The sequence below is a fragment of the Chlamydomonas reinhardtii genome, chromosome 12 (assembly GCF_000002595.2).
Source record: "Chlamydomonas reinhardtii strain CC-503 cw92 mt+ chromosome 12, whole genome shotgun sequence".
NCBI classification, from domain to species: domain Eukaryota; kingdom Viridiplantae; phylum Chlorophyta; class Chlorophyceae; order Chlamydomonadales; family Chlamydomonadaceae; genus Chlamydomonas; species Chlamydomonas reinhardtii.
In genome coordinates, this window is record NC_057015.1 from 2,986,257 (window position 1) to 3,010,712 (window position 24,456).

The following is a 24,456-nucleotide window of genomic DNA, read 5'->3' on the forward strand; positions in this document are numbered from 1 at the left end:
CTGCTACTAAAGATGGAACCGAATAACCGATGGCAGAAACCGATTTGCAAAAATCGCGCTGTGTGGTCCAAACGCACAGAACTCGGCCATACTTTTGCTCCCATGCGTAGATAGCTGGGCCAGAGACTGCGACCTGCTTGGTCCTCCTGGGACCTCGGCATCCAGCCCCCACCCTAAACCCTCCTGGGCTCTACAGGCAGCTCGAGACCCCGGGCGCAAGCAACATGCCCGCGCCAGGAGCGAAACAGCGCTGGGCGGCAGTAGCCCTGCTGCCCTCCAAGGCACGTGCCTGTTGCGCCCATGGCTACGCCCGACAGCCATACATTCAACCCCACCCGCACTGCTCCTGCATCCGATGCTTCGCAGCAGTCCTCCAGCCTGGCAATGTGCTGCTCTCGCCATGCTCTTCCACAACCCTAATTCGTTACGGTCGCGTCACTGTCCCGAAAGCCCACACTACAAGCGGAGTTGCTCACTCCATTCCGGCCCCACCCCCGGCCCCGGCCTCGCGGCCTCCCTGCTAGTCTGCCCGCTCCAGCACCGCCACGGTCTCCACGTGGTCTGTGTGTGGGAACATGTCCACGGGCGTCACGGCAGTCAGCCGGTACGGCGCGTCGTCGCCGTTGCAGAGCCGGTCCAGGTCACGTGCCTGGGGGCGTGCGCGGGAAGGAGAAGGAGGGAGGGACGGAATGAGCAAGGGAGTTATGGTGGCGTGGGAAAGGGGGTTGATACAGGGACGGTGTGGTAGGAGGTGTAGATTGATGTGTTTGGCCGCACAAGAGCTGCGGTGCCCCCCAGCCCTGCGGCCCGAGGCCCGAGGCCAGACGCTTAGGATGTCCGCGTGCTGCCCCCTTCTTACGCACATGCACACTATACATATGGGTAGTAAAGCCCGCACCCACGGCCCGCACCTGCGTCGCCACGTTGCACGACACGTACACAATCCGCCGCGCGCCGCAGCGCGACAGCCACGTCGTCGCCTCCGCACTCAGCCCGCCGCGCGCCGGGTCCACCACAACCACATCCGGCTCCGCCGGCGCCTCCTCCGCCGCGGCCGCGGCCGGCGCCCGGCCCTCCGCCGCTGTCGCGTCTGTCTCCGCCGTCGCGGCCTCGCGCCACAGCTGCCTCAGGCCGTGCGTGTCCAGGTCCTCAACGCCCGCCGCCACAAAGAGGGCGTTGGAGGCGCCGTTCAGGCGCGCGTTCAGGCGCGCATCCGACACCGCCGCAGCTGGGGGAGGAGTTTGGGATGGCCGGGCGGTGGCGTTGATTGCGTCACAGGGTTGTGAGGCAGTGGAGCAGCCTAGGTGCTGCGCCGGGTAGCATCAAAGACGACCGCATCACATGGCAGCCGGGTCAAGAGTCAGACGCGTTGCAACAGTGGCTAAATGAAAGGCACGGGCGAGCGAGGGCCTGGTCAATGCCAGAGCGAGGGCACTCACCCACGGCCTCCACGCCCAGGACGGACTTGCACTCTGGCGCCAGGCTGAGGCTGATGGTGCCCGTGCCGCAGTCTGCGCGGGGGTGGGGTGGGGTTGGGGAGAGGACGGAGGGGAGGGGTGGAGGAAACATGGGACACGGGAGTTCGGGAAGCGCACGAGCAGGAGGAGGGACAGTAGCGGAAACATCACACAGGACCTGCACTCATCACACACACACACACACACACACACACACCCTCGTTTGAGAGCCCTGTCGTTGGTTATACCAGATACACGATTCACGTGATCTGGCAGAATAACCGTGGAAACCGTAGTCAAACACACACACACACACACACACACACACACACACACACACACACACACATCCACACGAGTACCGTACTCACACAGATCCACCAGGCTGTCCTGCCGCCCCGGCCGCAGCGCCGCCGCCTGGCGCACCACGTCGTACAGCACCGCCGCCTGCGCCGTGTTGGTCTGGAAGAACGACGCCGCCGAGATCTGGAACGTCAGGCCGCCCAGCGTGTCAGTGATGTGCTGCCGGCCGTGCAGCAGGCGCAGCTTGGCGGAGCCGGCGGCGCCGTCGCCCTCGGCGTAGCCGGTGACGCTGTCGGCCCCGGTGCCGTCGGTGCCGTCGTCCTCAGCCGCCGCCGCCGCCTCCGCCGGCTCCGCCTCGGCCTCCGGCTCAGGCTTGTCGCCGCGGCGGCCGCCGCGGTCGCTGCGGCGGACCCGGGGCTCGGGCGCCGCCGGCGGCGCGCGTGCCGGCGCGCGCGGCGGCGGCACGTAGGCCGCCGCCACGCTGACCAGAGTGGGAAACTCGCGGCCCAGGGCCTCCGCCAGCGGCTGCAGCGCCGCCGCTGCCTCGTCGCCGTTTGTGGTCGTGACGCCGAACACAACCATGTACTCGGGCTTGGAGGAGCCGCTGCTGCCGCTGCCGCGGCGGATGACTACGTGCTTGAGGATGCCCTGCGCGCCGTGCCGCGATGCGTGTGATAACAAGTTTATCAAGCCGCAACGCTGCAAGCAGGCCGGCGGCCCCCCTTCGTCATGTCGTTCCCGGCAACCCCGTGGTCGCGCTGTACCCACACGGCGCAAACACGCCACGCACCTTGCCGGACTTGTCGTTGTAGGGCTTCACGCCCGCCGCCGCCACCCACTGCTCCACGCGCTTCAGCACTGCGTTCGCGGTCTCGTCCTGTTGACGCAGCGGGAGGGCGGCATCCAGACTCAGGGTATGTGTATGTGTGTGTGTGGGGGGGGGCGCTTTGAGCCACTTCGTGCGCCGTGCAGTGCGCCACGTGGCATGCACTCTGTCCCCTGTCCTTTCCACACACGCAAACACACAGACACAGACACCCTTTCCCTTGCGCTTTTGCATTCACTCACACACACAGCCACACACACGCACACACAGTGTCACGCAGCCCCGCAGCCGCACGCACACCTGCAGCTGGCACCCGTGCTGTGTCACCGGCAACACCACATCGGCGCTGCCAGGCCGCAGCAGCCCCAGGGCCGGCCTGCTTGGGAGGGTGTGTGTGTTTATGTGCCCGAGGGTATGCCAGTATGCGTGATGCTGGGCAGATTGAAAGTCCTAGTGTATTCTTGGACGGTAGCCGCCTGGATTGTAGATCTCCGCTCCCCATGCGGTTGAAAGTCAGGCCGCTAGCTCGCATGTGTGTTGTTAGCGATCTCTTGTCGCCCTTGTCACCTGCCCACCACCCGAACAGCCACCCGCCCCACCACCACCAGCACGCACCTGTCAACCACCTTGGACGGCGGCAACCAGCAGCGGCTGCTGAAGTGGAACATCAGCTGTGGGGTTGGGGTGGGGTTGTGCTTAAGTCAGGCTGGTTATGTTGCAGGCTGTGGGCCGGGGTGTGGAGTCTGGGAGCACATCTGGGTTACACGTTGAAGTGCGATCCCGCAATAACGCTTGCTCCGCATGTGCTGCTTCGCATGAGCGGGCCAACAGCGCACAACGGTCATCAATCATCACGTGCCGGTGCTACAGCTCAGCAGCTCGTGCCGCAGTAGCCAGCTGTCACCTTGTTCCGGTACGCGTACGTCTCCGCCGCCGCCACCGCAGGCAGCACGCCCGTGGTCTCGCCGGCGCCGCGGGCCACGGCAATGGCGTCCAGGGCCGGCCCCAACTTGCCCACACGCCGCAGCGTCTGCTCCACCTGCACACAGCGCGTAGCAGGCAGGGCGCGGGCACGAGCCAGGCACGCGGTGGATGACAGCGCCATCGAACTTGCTCAATCAGCACCTTCAACTTCAGCCATGCGCAACGACACGCTGCTGCCCGAATCCCCCTCCGCTCTCTATGGGTTCTGGGTTGGCAATGGGTTACTTTGGGAGTGGAATGAACGACGCCCTCCTGCCCTCCCAACCCCTCTCCTCCCATCTCCCATCCCCTCGCCTCCTCCACCGCCTCCTCCTCCCCTGCCTCCTCCACCGCTGCCGCCACCGGCCCACCTGGTTCCTCTTCTCCACCAGCTGGCGGCTGTAGTCCAGGCTCTGCAACGTGCAGCCGCCGCAGGGGCCGAAGTAGGCGCAGCGCGGCTCCACGGCGCCCGTGTGCGGCGCCAGGCTCGCCAGCTTGGTGGCCTCGGCGTAGCCTGTGCGAGAGAGCGAAGAAAGCGTGTTCACGTGTTTGTATGACATGTGTTTGTGCGTGCGGTTTTGCGAGTGTGTGTGTGGGGGGGGGTTGTAAACTCCAGCCCAAACTAAACCGAACCCAACGCGATAGAGCGAGGAGGAGAGCGTGGCCTATGCTTGACAACGGAGTGGCACGCGACAATAGTCCCCATCCTGGGAGTTGGGGGGTGGATGGGGACGGGAGGTGCGTTGTGCGGGTGCAGATGTGGTCTGAGGCAGGCATGTGTGCTTGGGTACTGGAGCCAGCGTGTTGTCCGGTTGACAGCCGCGCCGTCCGGCCACTCGACCCAGGCCGTCCGACCACTCGTCCCAGGCCGTCCGGCCACTCGACCCAGGGCCTGTACGATATGTACACGAGCTGTCCAGCTGCGTCATCAAGCGGCAGCGCGGTCTCACCCTTCTTGGCCAATGTGATCTTGGCCAGCACCTTCTCGCCGGGCAGGGTCCGCTCCACCAGCACCACAAAGCCGCTGGGCGGCAGCAGGCACACGCCCTGCGCCGTGGACCGGGAGCAGCGGTGAGGAAGGCGGTGAGGAGGGCGGTGCGGGGATGGCTATGCTGCCCGGCAAGCGCCCTTGGAATGCGTGAAGCAGGCGGCAGGGCGTGTGGCTCGGGCTGGGGCCGCGGCAAGTTGCCCCGGGATGCAGTAGCGCCACCCCCGCAGCGATTGCAAGGCACGGGTACCGGTACCCTGGTAGTGTCTATGGCTGCTGCGCGCCGGCTGGCTGTTACTGTGCATACCCTGACACACATATGTGCAACTCAAATGAACAACCGGGATCTCGCGACGCGACTCGTGCCACCCACCTTGCCCTCGAGCGCCAGACGCGCGCACTCCAGCTCCAGCTCGTCGCCCACAGCCACCGGGCCCTGCACCTTGCTGGCGCCTCCACGACCACCGCCACCACCGCCCTCCGCAGGCCGCCGTGGTGACGACCGCTGCCCATCCCGGCCAGATCTCCCACGGCCACCGCCAGACGAGCGGCCGCGTCCGCCGCCGCCGCGTCCGCCGCCCCGTCCACCGCCGCGCCCGCCCCGTCCTCCCCCCGACCTTCCCCGCGCTGGGGAGCGGTCCGAAGGGCCGCTAGAGCCCGTGCTGCCCTCTGCTTGAGCGACTGTCAGGAGCTGGGGCGCGGCTGGGGCGCCCAGGAGCCGCCGCGAGGACAAGGGGCCCTGCTGCGAGCTGCTGGCTGTCGAGACGGGGGTCGGCAGGTCTCGGCGGCCCCGGCCGCCAACGGCGCCGGGCGCAATGCCCGAAAGGCCGTTTAAGGAGCTTAACATTCTCGTTCACAAGTCTGGGAGTGTCGTCGTGACGGCGCGCAGCCCTGCTTTAAGACAAAGTCGTGAGGAATTGCGGAATGTGGTGGGCCGGAGTGGAGCGGAGTCAGCCCTTTCGCAATTGACTGTATCACCCTCAAGCTTCTAGTCAACAAGATTTTAGCGAAAGCCTGGAGTAATGGCGTCAACTTGGTTTTCGTGGTCGGCCGGCCGCCCCAGTCAAATCCGGAACCCGGTTGGCTCGTCTCGACGAGTGCTTGTCTACAAGAAGTGACCTGATTAACGTTACAATAGTACAATTGTATGCATGTAAGCAGGAAAGGAATTCGCAAAATCATGAATCCCGGGACACGTAAAACATGTAAGCTGTCTCCACCCGGCCCCCGCACAATGACCCGGGAGGTCCGCCCTCTCAGCCAAACCGCCACCACAAAGTAGAGCTGCATTGACACAATAACAAATGATAACGCAGTCCATACGCATGCACAGGATTTAAGCGCGCATGGAGTGTGTATCGCGCGGGCCCTTGCAACCGCGCAGTCGAGCTGCTCCCGCACTCCCGCACTCGCGCACACACGCGCGCTAGCGCCTCTAGTCGGCCCACCACTAAGCGTCCAAGCCAACCCTCAAAACTCCATCACCTCCTGCTCACGCGCCTGCCCGCTGCCTCCTGCACCGCACAATACCGTAAACAGCACAGTTTAGCGCCATACGTTTCTACTTTGCCCAGAAGGAGCCGACCAGGCCGCGCCAGCCGTCCACCACAAAGCCCATGATGAGGCGGGCCGCCGCCATTGGGATGGGCTTCATGGCGGGCGGCTTGGGAACCGCCTCGCCGTCGATTGGCACCTGGGGCAGGCAGCAAGAGAAAAGAGGCGGGGTGGGGTGGGGAGGGGTGGGATGGTGGGCTGGCGTGGTTGCGGGAGTTCGTGCAGGGTTATGTGCAAGGGGGTTCGCAGGTGTGCGCGCAAGTGCGTGTGTTAAGCCACATCCTCCTCCTGCACCTCCCCATCCCTGCCCTCGCCCACCCCCCGCTTCTGCCGCCTCACCCGATACACCGCCTTCTGCACGCCGTCCACCAGGTAGGGGTTGCCCACCACACCCAGACCAGACCGCACGTCCTTGATGGTCTGGTCGCCCGCGAAGGCGCCCCTGCACCGCACGTGCGGCGCGTAACAAGAGGAGCCGGGGTGCGGGCGGTGCGGGCGGAGGTGAGGTGACCGTGGGAGGGCGTGTGGGCGGTAGGCGTGTGTGATGTGGCGGGAGGGTCGTGAATGGCATTGCTGGGTGCATGCCATCTCCTGTCTTTTCCCCACCCTCTCCCTGCCACCACCCACCAGGTGACGGCGCCCGTCACGAAGGACACGGCGCTCCAGGCGTTGACCGACACCACCCCGAACCGCAAGTCGTCAACCGCCTGTGATGGAGCGGCGTCAACACACAGGCCGAACATACGGTACCGTTGATGACCGAATAAGGGTTAGGGAGCGAGAACCCGCACAAGGCTCACCCCCACACAAGGCAAGCGCAACTGACCCGCACGGACTGCATGGTGCATTGGTGCTTCCCGAGTTAGACAGGAGAGAGGATAGCCGCCGCTGGCCTGTCACGACACAAGCCACCCCTTACAGCCCCTACGAACCGCCCTTACAATAAATCTCTCACACACAACCGGTTTGGTTTAGTTTGGGCTGGTATCTACAACCCCCCCCTCACGCAACCGCCACCCCCCCCCCCCACACACACACGACCGCAATCCCCCACCGCACCTTGCGGCAGGCCTCCGGGTGCGCCTTCTCCATGTCCGGGTGCAGGATGATCATGCAGCTGAGGCTGCCCCACAGGTCGTCGTTGGCGAAGCGCACCGACTCGGCCAGGAAGGCCTCCACGCCCTGGGTGGGCAGCCGCACCACCGTCAGCACCGGCGCAAAAGGCTCCACCTGCAGGGGCGAGTTAGGGTGTGTTTGGGCATGTGCTATCGGGTGTGGGGGTTGGTTGGTTTGGGTGTTTGGGTGGTCGGGGGTTGCGAGACCGAAGCCGAGAGTGCGCTGGAATGTACTGCAAGGGTGCTTGGAGCCGGTGCCGTGCTGGCACCGATGAAATAGGGGCCGCGTTGCGGTTGCGTTGTGCGGCTGGTTCCATCACTGCCGGCGCCACCCATCAACCCCCACCCCATCCTAAATCCCACCAGAATCACAAGCACGTACACAACACCTAGCCCGCATCTGGCCACCCACATTGAACGCGTACTCCTTGTGCGGCTCGGCCGGCAGCTTGTCCATGACGTTGATGAGGTAGGGCAGTGGCGGGCCGGACAGCGGGCGGGTGGGCTTGACGGCGGGCGCCTCCACCACCTCGCAATTGGGGTACTGCTTCTTGAAGGCGTCATAGCTGTGTGTGCGTGGCGAGAGAGGTGGGAGCGCGAGGGCGAGGGAGAGGTGTGAGAGGTGTGAGAGGGGCCAAGGGCGGAAGGAAGACCGAGCGGATGGACACCGCGTACGGCATACCCGCCTTCGCCACGTGCTCGCTGACACGACTGGCCACCCGACCCAGTTCCCCTCGCTTCAGCTTCCCCATCCGCACATGCGAGCGACACAGCGTAACCTCCCGGCTCCTCCTCCCCGCTCTGCTCCTCCTCCTGGCGGGGCGCTCTACACACACACACACACACACACACACACACACACACACACACACACACACACACACACACGCACCGGCTGTGGATGCCCGCGTAGTAGGCCGGGTCCAGCGGCGTCTGCTTCAGCGCCGCCCGCAGGCAGTCCATGAAGGCGTCCGCCTGGCTCCAGTCCGCAGGCAGCACCAGCACCTGACGGGGGCGGGGCAGGGCGTGGCGTGGGCGCGCGTGTGTGGGGAGGCGGCAGGGTGTCTCGGTGCGTGTCTCATACCGTATGTACCGGTGGTGTTCGGAACCCAAGCATGCGTGCGCCAGCCCAACCGTGTATGTGTGTTAGAGCGCAGAAGGGAGGGAAGCCCGCAAGACGCAACGTTGCGTGTGTGCCATGCGGTGGTGATGACTGTTGGCCACCCCCCACCCCCAACATACACACAAATGCACACACACCCACACACCTTGGCGCTGTTGCAGTTGCAGCCCACGTTGCTGGTCATGGCGACCACCAGGTCCGCCGCCTGCGCCTCCAGCTGCTTGGGCGTGTAGCTCCTGGGGGAAGCAGGGGGAGGGAGGAATACATTTATGATGAGCTTAAGGAAATGGTAGACGGTAGGGAATCTTGGGGTAGGGGGGGCGGCAACCGGGTCGAAACAGGGGCAGGGGGAGCACAGGGGCGAGGTTGGTTGGGAGTGGTGCTTCCCGCACACCCCTTCAGCCCAACCCCAACACCAGTTCCACTGCCGTCGGGGCGGGACCAGCCCTCCATGGATAAAGGCATAGGCCATGCCTGTTTTACACCTTCTCTCTTAGACAACTCTTGACACCCTTACGCACACACGCATAGTGTTTCCTCCCCTGGTGCTCTCGTAGACACACACACACACACACACACACACACACGCACACAGACACGCACATTCACACACATACACACATGCACACACTTGCGCGATGTTTTCCTTGTGCTCTTTAACACGCACACGCACCAGGGCGGGATGATGAAGGGGGTGATGCAGCCCAGCTCCGAAGTGATGGGCACCTGTGGGCGCGAGTGTGGGTATGTGGGCAGGTGGCGTGAGTTTGCGTGTCAACAGCTGCAGCGTGCGCCCGCCAGAAGGGCAGCAGGGATGCGTGCCTGCGTGTGACCTGATGCTTGGTTGCAGTGGTGGCTACACAACACCTGCCTTATGCCCTCACACGTCACACTCCACAGACTCCACCCGCCGCCACACTGCACAGCCCACCTTGAGCACGGGGTCGTCAGCGGCGCGGCGGCGGGCCTGCTCCTCAGGCGTGGAGCCCCACACGATGGCGTCGTGCGTGGCGGTGCCGCCTGTGTGGGTGGCGGTGGTGTGTGTGTGTGTGTGTGTGTGTGTGTGTGTGTGTGTGTGTGTGTGTGTGTGTGTGTGTGTGTGTGTGTGTGTGTGCGTGTGCGTGTGTGTGTGCAAGCGGAGTTGTTGTCTTGAAGCGCTCATACGGTTGGTGGTGTTGGTGGTGGTTGCACATTGTGTGCACGCGCAGTTGTTGTGATGTCGTTGCAAAACGGCCGCATTCAGACCACGTCCCTCTCCCTTTGCCCCCTCTCCCCCCCCCCCCGGCACGTACCCGTCATGTGCACGCAGTCCACCAGGGGGTGGTACAGCAGCGCGCGGGTGTCCTCGGCGCTGTCCAGGTACAGATTGCGCAGGTAGCCGGCCTGGGGCAGAGGTGGGCGGGCGTGTGTGTGGGGGGGGGGAGAGGTGGGGGCGAGGTGGGGGAGGTGGAGGGAAGCCGGCAGCACGGAGCCGAAGGAGGCCGAGGTGTGTGTGTAGGTGTTTTGTTAACAAATGAAGCCCGCCCCGTGTGTGTGGTTATACCTGCGCGCACACGCGCTCACCTCGATGAGCGGCTGCAGGGCGTACTCCGCGGCGCGGTGCCACTCGCTCTGGGCGGGGTGCGGCTTGATGGCCGCCACCTCGCCGCGCTCGTACAGGCACACCAGCGCGTCCTTGAGCGCCAGGAAGCCCTGGGGGGTGGGGCGGAGGTGGAGGTGGGGCGGGTGGGGGGGGGGCGGTGGCATACCGGAAGGAAACACGCAGGAGGCGGTGTGTGTGTGTGTGTGTGGCAGGGTGAGGGGCATTGGGTGCGGCACAACCCTACACCGCCTCCACCCACCAAACCCTGCCACCTCCACCCACCCACCCTGGCCTCACCCGTCCCCCCACAATCCCTCACACCTGCCCAACATTCCCAACTCCTCCACCCCCCACCACCCCCACCCCTCCTCCCGCCCACCCCCACTCACGTGGTTGCCCGCCCCCAGCACGGCGCACAGGCGGCCGTCGTGCTCCGCCACCCTGCCGTCGGGGCCGTACACAAGCCCCTGCCGCACCTCGGCCTGCTCCGGCCGCAGGTACAGCTCGGCGGTGGCACCCGGCTGCAGCAGGCTGTTGCGGTCGGACCAGGTGACAGGGTACACCTGCGGGGGAGGGGCGGGGAGGGGAGGAGCAGGTGGAGGAGCAGGTGGAGGAGAGGGGCAGGTGGAGGAGCAAGTGGTGGAGCAGGTGGAGAAGCAGGTAGGTGATGGGTGGTTGGTGGAGGCGGCAGGTGGAGAAGGTAGCTGGCCGGGATAGTGGCAGAGACAAAACGCCAGTGCGCCTAGCAAGTTGAGCAAGTTGGCAAGACGGATCACACAGTTGGCCAATGCCCCGGGGTGTGGGGAGAGCTGCATGGGCCTCACGTGTCGTGCAGGGGCCCGGTACGTGCCGCTCCCCCTCCGGCTCCTGCTTCTCCCCCAAGGCGCCCGCGCCGTTTGCTGCCGTAGCCCCCCTCCCTCACGCCCCTCCCTCCCTCCTCAAGGGGACTACTGTCGAGTGTCGCTCCCTTGTCAAAGCACAGACCACGCTCTCCTCCTCGCTCTTGTGCATTGGGTTCGGTTCAGGTTGAGGCTGGTATCACAACCTCCCTCCTCTCCATCCCTCTCCCACCGTCTCCCACCGTCTCCCATCTCTCCCACCGTCTCCCATCTCTCCCACCTCGCACCTCCCTCTCCCGCTCACTCACCTGCACCACCTTCTGCCCCGAGGCCGCGGTGCGTGTGGGCAGCGCCGCCACCTTGCCGCTGGCCGCCAGCTGCCGCAGGCTGCTGGCCAGGCGGTGGATGTAGGTGGCGGGCACGGCCACGGACGTCAGCATCTCGCCCACCACCAGGTTCTGTGGGGGAGGGGGAGGAAGTCATGCGCCCATGGAAGTTGGCGGGCGAATCGATGGCGCCATGGGGCCGGTTGGGAGCGGGGGTAAGCAGAGCCACAGCCGTGCTGTGTGCCGTGTGGGTGGGTGCCGCGGCCGCGACCGCTGCCGCGGCCCGGCTGCCGCGCACCTGGTCCTCATCTGAGCCCTTCAAACGGGCGCCCGCACGGCCCAGCGTCAGCATTTGGTCATCCAGACGTAGACGTACAGCCTGTGCCCACAGGGGGAGAGAGAGAGGGAGAGTGTGTGTATGGGTACAGAGGAAAGGCAGCGGTGGTGCGTGCGGGGTAGGCAGGTGACGGGGGGACGCGCTGCCTGGATAGCCACGATGACGTGCTGGTCAGCTAAGCCAGCAGGCGTGTGTCATTGCTATGACTGCAAATAGAGGAGCGAGTGGTCGGGGTGAGGCCGGGGCCAGGGTGGTATTCTACCACGGAACCAGCGTGGGCGAACGCATACGCAGTACGTGTGGCGCAGGCGAGGTCTCGGCGACGCAACATCCACGAAGTGACCGCGAAGATTTAGACATGTCGGACGCATATGTGCTCACGGCGCAACGCGCTGGAACAGCCAGCTCGCGCGGCAACGTTTCAGCTGCGAGTAAGTCCTCAGTTTCGCGCTTTCCCCGCAGCCCCAGCTTACGTCCAGCAGCTCCACCTTCTTCTCCAGCGGCAGCTGAGCCCACTCCTTCTTTTTCGCAGTGAGCACCTTCAGCGCCTCATCAATTTTAGCGGTCACATCCTGGCTCACGGTCATTGCTGAGCGCTCAGGAGCAGCAACACGTGTGGCTACGTATCTGACTCCGTGTGCAGCGGCGGGCGGTGATTTCCGAAGCACTGCGGCGGGCCTGACTTGAAGCATCAAAGTTCGGGCACGCAAAAGTGTGGAGGGATTGCGCCGTGCGTAGTCTAGTGTGGAAATGCAACACGAAGAGCGCAAGTCTACTGCATCAGCACCTCGCTAAGCAGTTCAGGAATCACAACACGGTGCGGTTGCCCGCGGGTTTTCACCGGCTGCTGCAAACATGTGAGCCTGCAGTTTAAAATGTCATGCTATCTTCTAATCCTGGCCTAGCGTGTGTACGGTAGGTGGCGGTTGGCCCCTGTACGCGGGCGCCTTTGCTGCCCCGCGCTCCGCCTGTCCTGGCAGCCCTGCCGTCAGTACCCGTACTGCCAGTGATGACTTTCAGCGCGGCGTGCAACCCATTCCGTGTACTCCGCACCCGGCTTCCTAATTAGCCTGACCGTGAGCGAATGGTGCAATGGCGCGCCTCCGTGGCTCTCACAGTCTCACTTGCAGCCAGCCTGCGTCTGCACAACTCGCCTCAGCAGCTCAGCCTCTCCTTCATTAGCGCAATTGCGCCCGTCACACGCATTCTGGTCATTGGGTTATTGGGTTCGTCACATTTGGATTCTGGGGGCGTCGGCACAACATTCAGGGACCCGTCGAGACGCCCCCAAACACGTCCGCACGCCGCTTGCAAACAAGCGTGTGACCATTAGCACAGGTCGAAAACCCCACACTAAGTCCAGCCGTGAACAAGGGCTTAGAGCGCCACAGTTTCCCTTTCCCCTCAAGGCTTGCGGACACGTCCCTAACCTGAGCACCTACAGCCGCGCCCACCGGTGCAAATGCAAACACTCTCAGTATCTCGGACACTACACCTTTGAAGTTTGAACACTTTTGAAATGTTGGACTGGAGACAGCGAGCATCGAAGGCCGAGCTCGCAATCGGACAAGACACTTTTCCACACTCGAACAAGCAGTGCGCTGTGCTTATGCGGCCCTGCCTCTCCCCGCCAGGACACGCCTCTGTATGTAGTTGCGCGCTGACCCACGCCAGGCGCGTACTGACCCACATGAACTATGCATGCAGTCGGACAGACCACAACATGACCACGAAACCACCACCACGGCGCCTAGCCTCCATCATGTGCCGCCGCGGAGGCGCAGTGGCTGTCAAGGCGCCAGGCTGCCTCGTGCGCCCGCCGCAGCCCTCGTCAGCACCACCAAAGCGCTCAGCGGCAGGCCCGGGCGCAGCAAGGCACGCCCCGCCACCCACTGCGGCAGCCTGCGCGAGGGGGCGCCAGCAGCAGCAGCAGCGCCGACGACGCCACGCCAACTGCCATGCCATCTGCCATTGCTGGCCGCCGCTGTGACCCCTAACACAGCAATGCGACCGCCAGACAAGGCGGCAGCGGCAATGCCAGACCGCGCCATCACTCCCGCAGCAGGGCCCCCGCGTCCGACCGGACCGACTCCAAAGCCGCTGCTGCCGCTCCCTTGACTAGCCACCGGCCAGGGAGGCGCCGCAACCGCCAACACCGCCGCGTGATTGGGCACGTGCAGCCGCTGCTGCCGCCGCCGCAGCTGCCTCCGCCCTGACGCAGGGCATGCACCGGCTGCATCGGGCAGCGCCTGATGCGACCGCTGGCGTCCCGACCAGCCCAGGCGGCCTTCAGCCCCTTCCGACCCTGATGCTGCTGATGGCCCTGACACGCTCCTCTCACCTTCTGCGTGGCACGGGGCTGAGGGACCGTCAACCCCTGGATGTGCAGCAGCAGCACCGGTCGCCTCGGGAGCATCCCTACTGCTGGCACCATCTCTGCCGCCGCTGCCGCCAGCACTGCCCGGCCCACCGGGCTGGCCACCCGCCGCCTGCTGGCCGCTGCTCTCCAACACGCTCGTACTAATCCTCTCGCCGCCCTGCCGCTGCTCCTCCTGCTTCCCCCGCTGCCCAAGCGCCCGTTGCGGCTCCGGCTGCTGGTGTATGCTCGCCGCCGCCCCGCAGTCATCCACGAAAAAACGTCTTGCCGTTGGCCTGCGTCGCCGACCCCGACATCAGCAGCGGCTCGCGCTCGCCCTTGGCCTCCACGTCGCCGGCACGGGCGGCGCCAGCCGGCGCGACGGCCGCCGCCGCCGCCTTGGCACGGCGTTTGCTCTCCGAGTACAGGAACACGCCCCCCACTGTGATGGCGTACCCCAGGCAGCCCTGCACGGTGACGGTGTTGCGGAACACCGCCACCGACACGCCCGCCGCCACAACGCCCTTAGCGTTGCCCAGCACCTGGAGGGGGAGCGGGGAGGGGGGGAGGGGGGTTACACGCATGACTAGCTAAGGAAGTTGTAGACCGTCCCGGGGGGGGGGGATTGCAGGGATGTTTGGAAAAGCGGTATGGGAGAAGGGGAGGGAGATGGGGAGAGGAAGGGAGGGTTGCAGAGAGGGTACAGGTTGATGGGTGGGATGCCGCTGAGGCGCCGTCATCCTGGGAGGAGGTCATCCGGGCTATGTATGTGCGCGCCTGCCCAAGCGGCGGCTCGCCCACGTGCGCCCGGCGGCTGTAAGCAGTGCCACACCCTCCATGCCGCCAGCCGCCTCCACGTCGCGGCCCCCTGCCACATCTCATCCCTCGCGCCACCCCCAAGCCCCATCCCCACAGAGCTCCACCCCTAGCTCAACGCCCCCCTGTCCCCCCTCCCATCCCCCTTCGCTCCTCTCCATCCCTCGCCTCGCTCCCTCGCCTCGCTCCCTCGCCTCGCTCCCTCGCCTCGCTCCCTCCCTCGCTCCCTCCCTCGCTTCCTTTCACCTCCCCTCCCCCCTCCCCTGGCTCTCGCTCCCCCCCTCCCTCGCTCCTCGCTCCCCCCCTCCCTGGCTCCCTCCCTCCCTGGCTCCCCCCCTCCCTGGCTCCCTCCCTCCCTGCTCCCTTTCTGGCTCCCTCCCTGGCTCCCTCCCTCCCTCCCTGGCTCCCTCCCTCCCTCCGTCGCACCTGCAGCGTGAGCGCGCTGGTGAACTTGGTGACCAGGAAGTTGGTGAGGTTGACAAAGTAGGCCAGGCAGCTGTTGCCGATAAGCCAGTACAGGAAGCTGGGCGAAGCCGCCACCAGGGCGCTGGCCTCGCGGAACGACGTCGGCTCCAGAGCCACCGCCATGGGCAGCAGGAACGTCACGCTGACGCCGCTCATGTAGAGCAGCAGGCTCATGGGGTCCAGCTTTTCGGCGGGGTCGGACATTAGCATAGATTGAAGCACGGACTTGAGGGCTCGGAGCGCGGTGGCGGCCAGGCAGCAGGTGAAGCCGATGACGTTGAAGGCGGGCTCGCCGCCGCTGGCCACGATGACGCCCAGCATGATGGGGATGAGCGAGGCGTAGGTGAGCGGCACCTCGCGCTGGCCCTGCATGGTGAAGGCCAGGATGGCGGTGAAGAAGGGCGTCGTGGAGCCTGCGTGGGGACACAGGAGGAGAAGGGGGGCACAGGGTAGGGGGTGGATAGGAGGGGAGGGTTATGGGAAGGAGGGTGAGGTGGGCAGCGTGAGGGGTGGGAGCCGGCGGTGCGAGGGGGCGAAGGGCGGCTGAGCATGGGTTGGAGGGTGCCAGGAGCTGTGCAAGCTTCACGCGCGGCTGCGGGCCCTGACGTCGACGCAGGGGCGGCGTCGGAGCCGGTGCCAGGCAGCGAGGAAGGTGGGCGCAGGCGACGTTTCCCGCCAAAGCGTGACTCGCCTGCCGCGCGCTCCGTCTCCTGGTCCTAGGCTGAACCCGGGCCACTCAGGATCCCAAACCTTCACATGTATCCCCCACCCCATCCATCTCACCGATTGCCTGGTTGAACGAAACTGGGATGAACGCCAAGGAGACGTTCCCAAGCACGACTGTGAGGCAGAAGACTGCTGCAAGCACCACGATCTTGAGAAACTGCTGCCACGACTTGACCAGCTTGAGCGGGGTCACGCCAAGCACCGAGGACAGCCCCCCGATGCTCACGCAAGCCACCATGTGACATAGCGTGAGAAAAACCGGGTTGTCAAACCCGGTGCTAGAAAGCAGATACTTATTGAGCAGCAGCACGCCGATATTGCTGCAATACCAGCACAAGATGGCTACTGCGGTGACCAGCCATGAACGCGGGCTCGGTGCTGGCGCCATAGCTGGCTTGGAGGAGGCCGGGGAAAGAGATTGCTCGTCGTGAGCTGGGCCCTGGACAGCCTGTGCGTAGCTTGCGACTCGCTTCACCGTGTCCTTGTCGTGGGGTGTGTGGACCATCAAAGGTTAGGCTCTATGTATGCTAAATTGTATCTAAGCGCAATAGGCAAATCGAATTGTACAAAGCGAGACGCTTAGCGTGCAGCGACACCTTCAACCCAAGCAGTCCTCAGCGTTGTGTTCCAGTGGCTGCTTGTGCAAATGCACTCTAAATGCAGTAAGCGTGCATGTGCAAGTGGCTTGCTGTAAACGGCAAAAACGCTCAATTGGCGGGATCAGCGTGCAATTACCAAAAATAGTCACGCGAGAAGCAACTTAGTCGGGGGGCTATTGACGAGTATGACGATGTTCATTTACAGCGGTGTTGCGACAGGCTCGCATCCGAACACCTCGGACCATTGGAAGGCCGCTCCACCTCCAGCACCGCGCCCAAACCCACACCTCCAGCACCCACGCTTCCCAACCACGCGTACCTGGCATTCCCTAAGCATCTCCATCCTTCACTCCACCCAGGGCCTCCGCGGCTTGCGACTGAGACCGCTTGGCCCCCTACATCCGTTCACGCGCCCTACGGCATACGGGCGTGCCACCAAAAAGGCGTGCTCAGCTGCTGCAGCCGCCCCGTACACGCGACCCACATCCGCGGCTCACACCAAGTCTCTCAAGCTACACCCTAAATTAGACCCTTGACCACAGCCACCACCTATGCTGCGCACTGCCACGTGGTGCCGTACACAGCACGGCTTTGCCATGCCTTCCAATTCCTCTGGCACGTTCCGCCCATATTCGGCCGTCCACACCGGGCTCTGCCCGCCGGAATCGCACAGCCTCCAGCGCTCCAGCGCTCCACCTGCTCACTCCACGCCCAAAGCCCTGCAGCTGGTGCTGCTTTACCAGGCGTCATCGATGCGGTCCTTCACGGACTTCTTGCCGTCGTCGGACTCAGCCATGAGCTCCGCCTGGCGCTGCTCCTGCATCTCCTTGTAGTCCTCCTTGGACACCTTCCGCGTCCGGAACCAGCGAGAGCCTGAGGGGGCGCACGAGCGTGGCAGAGGAGGTGGCGAGGCGTGCGCGCAGACATCAGTGCCGACGCAGGCTGCATAATAGTGTGGCTGGGCACCGCCGGAGATTTGGCTGCGCGCCCTTCCCCGGGCAGCGCAGTTCCTCCATGCGCCCGTCACAGCAGCCGGGATGCGCTGTGGGGCCAAGCCGCAATGGGCCGGGCGCGCGGCTAGCATTAAACCCAAAATCCGTGCTGGGAAGCTGAGAGTGCCCATACCAAACACCATGTGCGTTTTCGTTGCTCGTGCCCGCATCGCCGCATCGCACCACCGTGTCCTCGCAATCTGGGGCCAGCTGACGCGATGCTGGCCAGCAGCACTTCCGTCCTGTTGCCCCACCGCTGGGCGGAGCGCCCGCACGGCCCTGGCAGAACGCCAAGGGCGCGGCGGTGTACGCGTGCCCCTGGCAGACCTCACCGCAGTCGCCATCCGCGAAGCACATATACCTCAGAATGGCTGTGAGACCCACTGCTACAGCGCCACGCGCGGCTCGCGGCCATGCTTGAGTGACGGGTGCTTCGCGGATGGCGAGCCGTGCGTGCCCTCTACGCACCGGTGGGCAGCACCACGGACGTGGCGCTGGCCTACATCGCATCGGCTGGCCCCGGAGCCGCTGGTGCCATTGGAGGCAAGCGGGACGGGCGAGGAGAGAGTGGCCCCTCCGTGGGAGAGAGGACAGGTCTCCGCAGTCCCACCTTCCGTTGCCTACATGTCCCGATGCACCCCTGCCACCCCTGCCCCTGGCCACCCGTGGCCCCACAGGCACCGCAATCGTGCGGTTAGTGATAACGACGTTGGCCGGCAGCACCTTCGATGCCCCGGCGAAGGAGGAGTCGGCGCCGCGGGTACTTGAAGGTCGCGCGAGGGGCGGTGAGTCGCTGCCGGCCCGTCTTGGCTATGTTCAGTGCCGACGTGCGCCAGCCCAAACACGTCGTCACATGCTCCTTTTTTCCCAGGTTCAGCGCTTTGGGCATAGAAACACACCCTCCCTGTCCGCCCAGTGGCATGGCCCCCCGAAAGAAATTCATTTACCGCCCCTCCCCACGCCCGCGCCACCACCCGCGTGTCGCGCCTCACCTGGCGCCTGGCTGGGCATGTAAGGCTCCGTCTGCGGGCTCTTGAAGCGCCACGAGGGCGTCTCCGACAGGAACGGGTCGCCGTCCATGATGTTGCGCTTGACCATGTCGTCCTTGTCCGTCACAAACTCCTCCTTGATCTGAGCGGGGGAGATAGGAGAAGGGGGTTGCAGAGTCAGGGAAGAAGGATGGGGGATATAAGAAAAGCGATTGTAGAACCGGCACCGAGGGCGCAGAGCGCAGAGAAGCATAGAGAGCCTGCCCACCCTTGCCGTTGCACCCTACGCGCACAGACGCCCACATCATACACCCTGGCCCCTCTCCCCTTCTAACACATGAGGCGCACGACCTGCCCCACCCACACACCTTGGGGAACTTCTTGAGGCTGCCCTTGACGTTGAACACCGCCTCCTCGCCGCCGATGATGTGGTCGATCAGGCCGTACTCCTTGGCCTCCAGCGGGCTCATGTAGCGGTCGCGGTCCGTGTCCTCCTCGATCTTGGACAGCGGCTGCTGGCAGTAGTCGGCCATGATGCGGTTCAGGTTGGCCTTGTGGTACATGATCTCCTTGGCCTGCGGGGGGGGAAGGCGTGTGTGTGGTGGTGGGGAGGTGCGGCACAGGTTTCTGGGTTGGTTGTGAAGTAGGGGAGGCGGGGCGGAAGCGGGTGCTGTCCTGAAACCCAGGTGAAATGCAAAGCGTGAATTATGGGGCGCCGGCCCCGGCTGAGGGTGTAGACGCGGGGGCGACAGCCGCACCCACTCAGCACCCGCAGCAGCGCTTGCAGCGGTTGTGGGATGGCCGCCGGTAGCACCGTGCGTACGCACGTCGGGCCCACTCCCGGTGCCGCACACGCGCACGACCGCCCGCTGCTGGCACGGCCTGCACGGCCCAGTTGTCCAGTCCTCCCGAGCAGAGCGCCTGCGGCGCCCGCTCACCATCTTGTTCCACCCGAACTGCTGCGCTGCACTGCACTGCACTGCTCGGCATTGCGCTGCACCAGGCCACCCACCCACGACCTTCCGCGGGCCCACACCGGGGCCCTGCAGGCAGGCTGCAGCACAAAGCAGCCGGCGCCCCTGCCGGACAGGCCGCTGTGCAGGCGCAGGGGCCCTGTCGCCGCCCCCAACACCGAGGGGCTGCGAGTCCCGCTGCGGTGCTCCGCCGGCCACACACCGGGCTCATGACGGCCGCCACCAGGCACCCTCGCTGCAGGCTGCGGCCCCTGTTCCTCGCGCGCTCGCGCGTCCGACAACGCCGCTGCCCGTTTAGCATCCCGGCTGCCCATTCGACATCGCTGCCGCCCGTAAGCACCACGCTAGCTTTTTGCACTCAAGCTTCGCCGTGGCTGCTGCCTTTGATTCATGCGGCTGCTGCATCGCCCTTGCGCCACGCTGCTGTGTCCTGGCGGGGTCATGGCAGTGCTCAGCGCCGCTGCGGTCGGCTACGGTAGTTATCACCTCGGCCGCCGCAGCAGCGTGCGCAGCGGGTGCAGGGGCGGCTGACGTGCCGCGTGCGCAGCCTGGTTCGCTGCTGCCAGCTGCGGGCTGGCACGTCAGGTGACCCACCGCGCCGCAGCCGCCACAGCGCTAGCTGGCTGTGGCGGCATGCGTGGCTGTGTGCAGGAGAGAGCCCTGCTCCTCCTAGGCTGCTGCGTGGCTGTAGCTCCTGCTTGGCGCCCCATGCTCCGCAGCTGTCGCCGAAGCATACAGGAGCTCTGCCGCTGCTTCTAAATGATGCGCCAGTTCCAGACGTTGCCAGCGACGCCGACGCCAGTCCCGCCCACCCCGGCAGCTGCTGCGCGGACCTCGTGACCGCATTTCCCCTCCCCCACCCCGCCATGAACCTCCAAATAACTCCGGTTTGGCCGCGCTTCCCCCATACCTCCCCATCCCCTCCCCAGCTCTTTCTTCAGCGCACACTTGTCCACGCACCTGGATCTCAATATCCACGGCCTGGCCGCTGGCGCCACCGAGGGGCTGGTGAATCATGATGCGGGAGTTGGGCATGCTGTTGCGCTTGCCGCGCTTGCCCGCGCCGAGCAGGAAAGCACCCATGGACGCCGCCAGGCCGAAGCAGTAGGTGTTGACGTCCGCGCGGCAGAGCATCATCGCGTCATAGATGCCCATGCCCGCGGTGACGGAGCCACCTGTGGTACATGGTAATATGTCAGCAGTATGATACGATCAACCCTCCGCAGCCCCAGGATCACGGAGCGATGCGAACCCCACAAAGCCCTGACCGGCCCGCCGGAAGTGGCCACCACAAGCGAGCACCTCACCGGGAGAGTTGATAAAAATCTTGATGTCCTTGGTGGGGTCCTGGGAGTCTAGGAGCAGCAGCTGGCTAATAATGGCGTCGGCACCGAAGTCCTCCACCTCGCCGCCCAGAAACACGATGCGCTGCCGCAGCAGCAGGCCAAAGGGGTCGCCCTGCATTTCCGCGGTCCTAGGAGCCACAATAGGCTGCGAGTTCGCCTGGATCCATGGCCGGTCCCAGCCCTTCGGGCGCTGGCTATCGTGGAGCTGCGCCTTGGGAACGCATGCCCGGCGAGCGCTCCGCTTGCCGGCAACCAGCGGGCAGGCGCCCTGCAGGCCACCCAGAAGAGCGGCGGCAACCATGGGCAGTGATCTAGTGACCTAGAACGACGGAAATTGGGGATGTGGTCGAGGTCGAGGTTCCTAGGTCGGCGTCACTGTTTGCCTAGGAGCAATGCAACAAATACAGGAAAGTCCCGCCACAGAATGCAGGTTGTGCACTGCGAGGGTTTGTGCGCATGCAGCCGGGCTTGGTGTGATGGTGTCGCCACGAATGCCACGTCCATCCCCGGCCCCCGGCCCTCTGGGCTCTGGCCCTCCCGCGGCACCGCCCTGTGCATTCGCCGCCGCCTGCCTGCAGTGGCATGTAGTTGTACACAAACACGTTTAATATACACTGCGTTCTGTCACAAGTTCACAACCTCGATCAGCCTGGGCTGGCCTGGGCGACGGACAGCAATCGTGATAGCCCCCAGCTATGCTTAGGCTAATTGGCTAGCGCTGATTACTGTGGCCGCACGGAAGCTACTGGATGCATGCAGCGATGAATCAGTACACGTCTTATGCGCGTTGATGGTATATCTGGGTATTCCGAGGCCGTGTGCCGCCGCACCCGTCTCTTGCAGTCATGCTGCACGCTGGAAACCATGGGAGGCACCAGGGCTTGAAGCACACGGTCTTGAGTCTGTCATGTGGAGAGTAGCATACGGGCATGCAGGTAGTATCATGGGTTTCGGAGTGGGAACATTGCGGAGCACGGGGCAGTGCGCGGGAGTTCATGCCCAGAAATTGCACCAGTCCTAAAGGCCCTCTCCAAACTGCGCGGCTTACAGCTCAAGCTTGATGTGGCAGTGTGGTTCCAAAACTCTTTCACACTGTGGTTGCGTGAGGAATCGGGACCAACGGTCCGTCTCGTGTGGCAGGGGCCAGCACGGGGGGCAGGAGACGTGTCGTTCGACGCCGACGCGTTATGTCACACATATCATTTGCATAATATGATACACTTGGAGCAAATATACCCAAGGTCCAGGAAGAACACGCACAAAACGGCCTCAGTCTGAACGACCAGTCCAATAGTATTGCTGGTTATACACTGCAATCAGCAAATTGCGCAACCATACGGCGAGAACAGCGTCTGATAGTGTGCGTGGAGCCTCGTGCGGCGCCGGGGCCGGCATTTGGCGCGTAGTTCTGCCGTTTGGCCGGCCGGGAAGGGGCCTTCGGGCCCCGAAATGGCAACCAATGGCGTGGACTTTGCCGATGTCCGGGTAAGCATGCATTGAGCGCCCCAGCGAGCAACGTTGTGGTTGATGGACCCGGCTGTGCCTGCGACGTTCACAGCGACGTATCAACGGGCTTCGGAAGCCGGACCTTATGGAGTGCCTGGAGCGCCTGGGCATGCGGAAAAGTGGAAACAAGGGCGAGCTCCAGACTCGGCTGCTTGAGCTGTTCGAGGATAGCTACCACCTGTGAGGACGGCGGGAGCGCGGGACAGGGGGTGGCTGGTTAGCAGGACCGGCGTAGTTGCGTGACAGCGGCAGAGCCACGCTCGGTGACGCATGAAACGGTGGGGGGGACGGAGTTATTGCAGGGGGCAAGGCAGGGCGGCGTGCGTGTCAGCGCACAGCCGGAGACGGACGCCGGTGCCAACGCTGCGTTGGTTTTAGGGCATCCCGCGCGGTCAGTCGTGAGAACTTCTCTCAGGCTTCGGCGCCTGTCAGGTTTCAGCGCCTCTCCGGGCGGCAGGGAGGTATCGTATCGCTGCAGCCGGGGGCCTGCGCCGTCTACCGGCCAGGCTACATGGACCACGATAGGGCTGGCTCAGGCAGGTTGCCGGCCGCACATAGCGGAGAGGGGAGGCACGGGCCAGAAACCGGAGCGTGCGTGGTACCCGCCGGGCTCGTGGCCCGGCGCCGCGAGCCCCCTATCTCCCTTCACGCCCCCTCACCCTACGGTGTCACACCTCGGGGCACACACGCCGGCACCGCCAGCGCCTCTGGCGCCTCCAGCGCCTGGCCCTCGCAACCTCCTCCCGTCTCTGGCTCGGGGTCCATGTGGCTTCTGGATTGGTCTCAGTTTCTCTCCTTCCCCCCTCCACCCTCCCTGGCTCGCGCCCACCCGCCCTCCCGCAGCGTCAACAGCGGCTCCGTGCCGCGTGACATGTGGCGGCTGGCGGCGGCGCAGCGCATCATAGAGGACGTGCACAACAAGATGCACGGAGGAGGCGGCGGCGCGGCGGCGGCAGGACCAGGAGCAGCAGGCGCGGCCGTGGCAGCGGCGCCCGGGTACCGGGGCTACGGCACCCAGCAGCCCACTCCGGCTGGCGCGGGCGCAGCAGCAGCAGTAGCCGCAGGCGGCAGCAGCCGCCACGGCGCAGCCGCCTACGCCAATGGCGGCGGCGGCGGCGCGCTGGCGGAATCCCTGACCGCAGCGCTGCGCGAGCGCGGCGGCACACGCGCCGCCGCCGCCGCCAGCCGCGTCATCCGCTGCGTGTGCGCGCAGCCGTCCGCCGACCGGCCGCCGCTGCTGCAGTGCGCCGCGCCCGGCTGCGGCGTGTGGCAGCACTCGGCCTGCGTGGGCGTGCCGCACGGTCAGCGCCCCGCCGGCCCTCGTGGCGAGTTCTATTGCGAGCGGTGTCGCGTGGCGCGAGCCGACCCGTTCTGGGAGATCGTTGACGCCAGCATCACGGCGCCCATCCTGCCGGCGCCCACCGGCAAGACGGCTCCGCCGCCAGGCAGTACGGAGCCGCAGTACGTGCGCACGGCGGAGCGGTCGTTCGAGCTGAGTGCGGCGCAGCACAGCCGCTTCCGCAGCCGCCAGGGCGACCACCAGCTGCATGTGAGGCCGGGGCGGGGGGGCGGCAGGGACGGGAGGCGGGAGGGGGCGGGTGGGGGGCAGGGAAAAGAGGGAGGGGGCAGGCGGGAGGCGGCAGGGGAAAGAGGGAGGGGAAGGGGAAACAGAGGCTGTTTTGGGAAAGGTCAATGCCAAGGAAGGGAGTGTAAAAGGAGTGGACGTGGGCTGAGTGGGAAAAGGGGCCGCGGGCGTCGGGCGGCTGGAGCGAGGACCGGCATGGCGCGTGTGTGTGTACACGTGGGGCCTCTGTCGGAAGGCTGTAGCCCGCTGTACTGCACCCTACATGGGGGCTCCTTTCATCTTGCTACCCCACCGGCCCTGCCCCTCCGCCGCGCGTGCACGGCTCCACACCGCCTGGGCCCACTACCCCTCCCTCCCTCCTTCCCCTCTCTGCCCCCTCCCTCCCCTGTTCCGCACCCCAGCTGGCCTGCCTGCAGCTGAACGACGCCGTGCCCTGCCGCCACCACTGGCCGCTGGGCTGCAGCCTGGAGGTGAACGGCGTGCAATACCGCGTGTACGCGCGCGGCGGCGGCGCCAAGCTGGGAGCCAACGCGCGCGACGAGCCGGCCAACATAGGGCTGCTGTGCCCCCGCGGGTGGGAGGGGGGAGGGATGGGGGGAGAGGGGGGGAGGGAGGGAGGGAGGGAGGGAGGGAGGGGAGGGAGGGAGGGAGGGAGGGAGGGAGGGAGGGAGGGAGGGAGGGAGGGAGGG

At 65.4% G+C, this 24,456-nt stretch overlaps 5 protein-coding genes across 5 annotated transcripts in view; 1 reads left to right on the plus strand and 4 right to left on the minus strand.

Moving 5' to 3' along the window:
• Nucleotides 1-4: 4 nt before the first annotated feature.
• On the minus strand, nt 5-5,600 carry CHLRE_12g501100v5 (uncharacterized protein). The gene is made up of 11 exons (XM_043068087.1): nt 4,911-5,600; nt 4,500-4,596; nt 3,921-4,063; nt 3,491-3,625; nt 3,202-3,257; nt 2,887-2,962; nt 2,551-2,637; nt 1,829-2,408; nt 1,440-1,511; nt 912-1,228; nt 5-649 (listed from the first exon to the last, which is right to left on the minus strand). The coding sequence occupies exons 1-11, from the start codon at nt 5,382-5,384 to the stop codon at nt 521-523; spliced, it is 2,166 nt and encodes a 721-aa protein (XP_042918279.1). The 5' UTR covers nt 5,385-5,600; the 3' UTR covers nt 5-520.
• Nucleotides 5,601-5,654: 54 nt separating this feature from the next.
• CHLRE_12g501050v5 (uncharacterized protein) lies at nt 5,655-12,170 on the minus strand. Its single transcript, XM_043068086.1, has 15 exons — nt 11,887-12,170; nt 11,375-11,455; nt 11,059-11,208; nt 10,301-10,474; nt 9,893-10,021; nt 9,622-9,712; nt 9,261-9,349; nt 9,003-9,055; nt 8,475-8,565; nt 8,099-8,211; nt 7,619-7,772; nt 7,151-7,321; nt 6,719-6,798; nt 6,431-6,533; nt 5,655-6,230 (listed from the first exon to the last, which is right to left on the minus strand). Exons 1-15 carry the CDS (start codon nt 11,998-12,000, stop codon nt 6,099-6,101), a joined length of 1,725 nt encoding a protein of 574 aa, XP_042918280.1. The 5' UTR covers nt 12,001-12,170; the 3' UTR covers nt 5,655-6,098.
• Nucleotides 12,171-12,274: 104 nt separating this feature from the next.
• On the minus strand, nt 12,275-16,490 carry CHLRE_12g501000v5 (uncharacterized protein). The gene is made up of 3 exons (XM_001690727.3): nt 15,834-16,490; nt 15,012-15,463; nt 12,275-14,311 (listed from the first exon to the last, which is right to left on the minus strand). The coding sequence occupies exons 1-3, from the start codon at nt 16,012-16,014 to the stop codon at nt 14,036-14,038; spliced, it is 909 nt and encodes a 302-aa protein (XP_001690779.2). The 5' UTR covers nt 16,015-16,490; the 3' UTR covers nt 12,275-14,035.
• Nucleotides 16,491-16,562: 72 nt separating this feature from the next.
• CHLRE_12g500950v5 (uncharacterized protein) lies at nt 16,563-21,100 on the minus strand. Its single transcript, XM_001690726.2, has 5 exons — nt 20,638-21,100; nt 20,291-20,505; nt 18,725-18,931; nt 18,360-18,498; nt 16,563-17,248 (listed from the first exon to the last, which is right to left on the minus strand). The coding sequence occupies exons 1-5, from the start codon at nt 20,975-20,977 to the stop codon at nt 17,112-17,114; spliced, it is 1,038 nt and encodes a 345-aa protein (XP_001690778.1). The 5' UTR covers nt 20,978-21,100; the 3' UTR covers nt 16,563-17,111.
• An 819-nt stretch (nt 21,101-21,919) lies between these two features.
• Nucleotides 21,920-24,456, plus strand: part of CHLRE_12g500900v5 (uncharacterized protein) — a 7,742-nt gene continuing 5,205 nt past the window's right edge. Inside the window, exons 1-4 of the mRNA XM_043068085.1 lie at nt 21,920-22,161; nt 22,235-22,362; nt 23,026-23,731; nt 24,169-24,341. Coding sequence (XP_042918281.1) covers nt 22,126-22,161; nt 22,235-22,362; nt 23,026-23,731; nt 24,169-24,341 — 1,043 coding nt within the window. The 5' untranslated portion in view covers nt 21,920-22,125. The remainder of the gene's footprint in view (nt 22,162-22,234; nt 22,363-23,025; nt 23,732-24,168; nt 24,342-24,456) is intronic.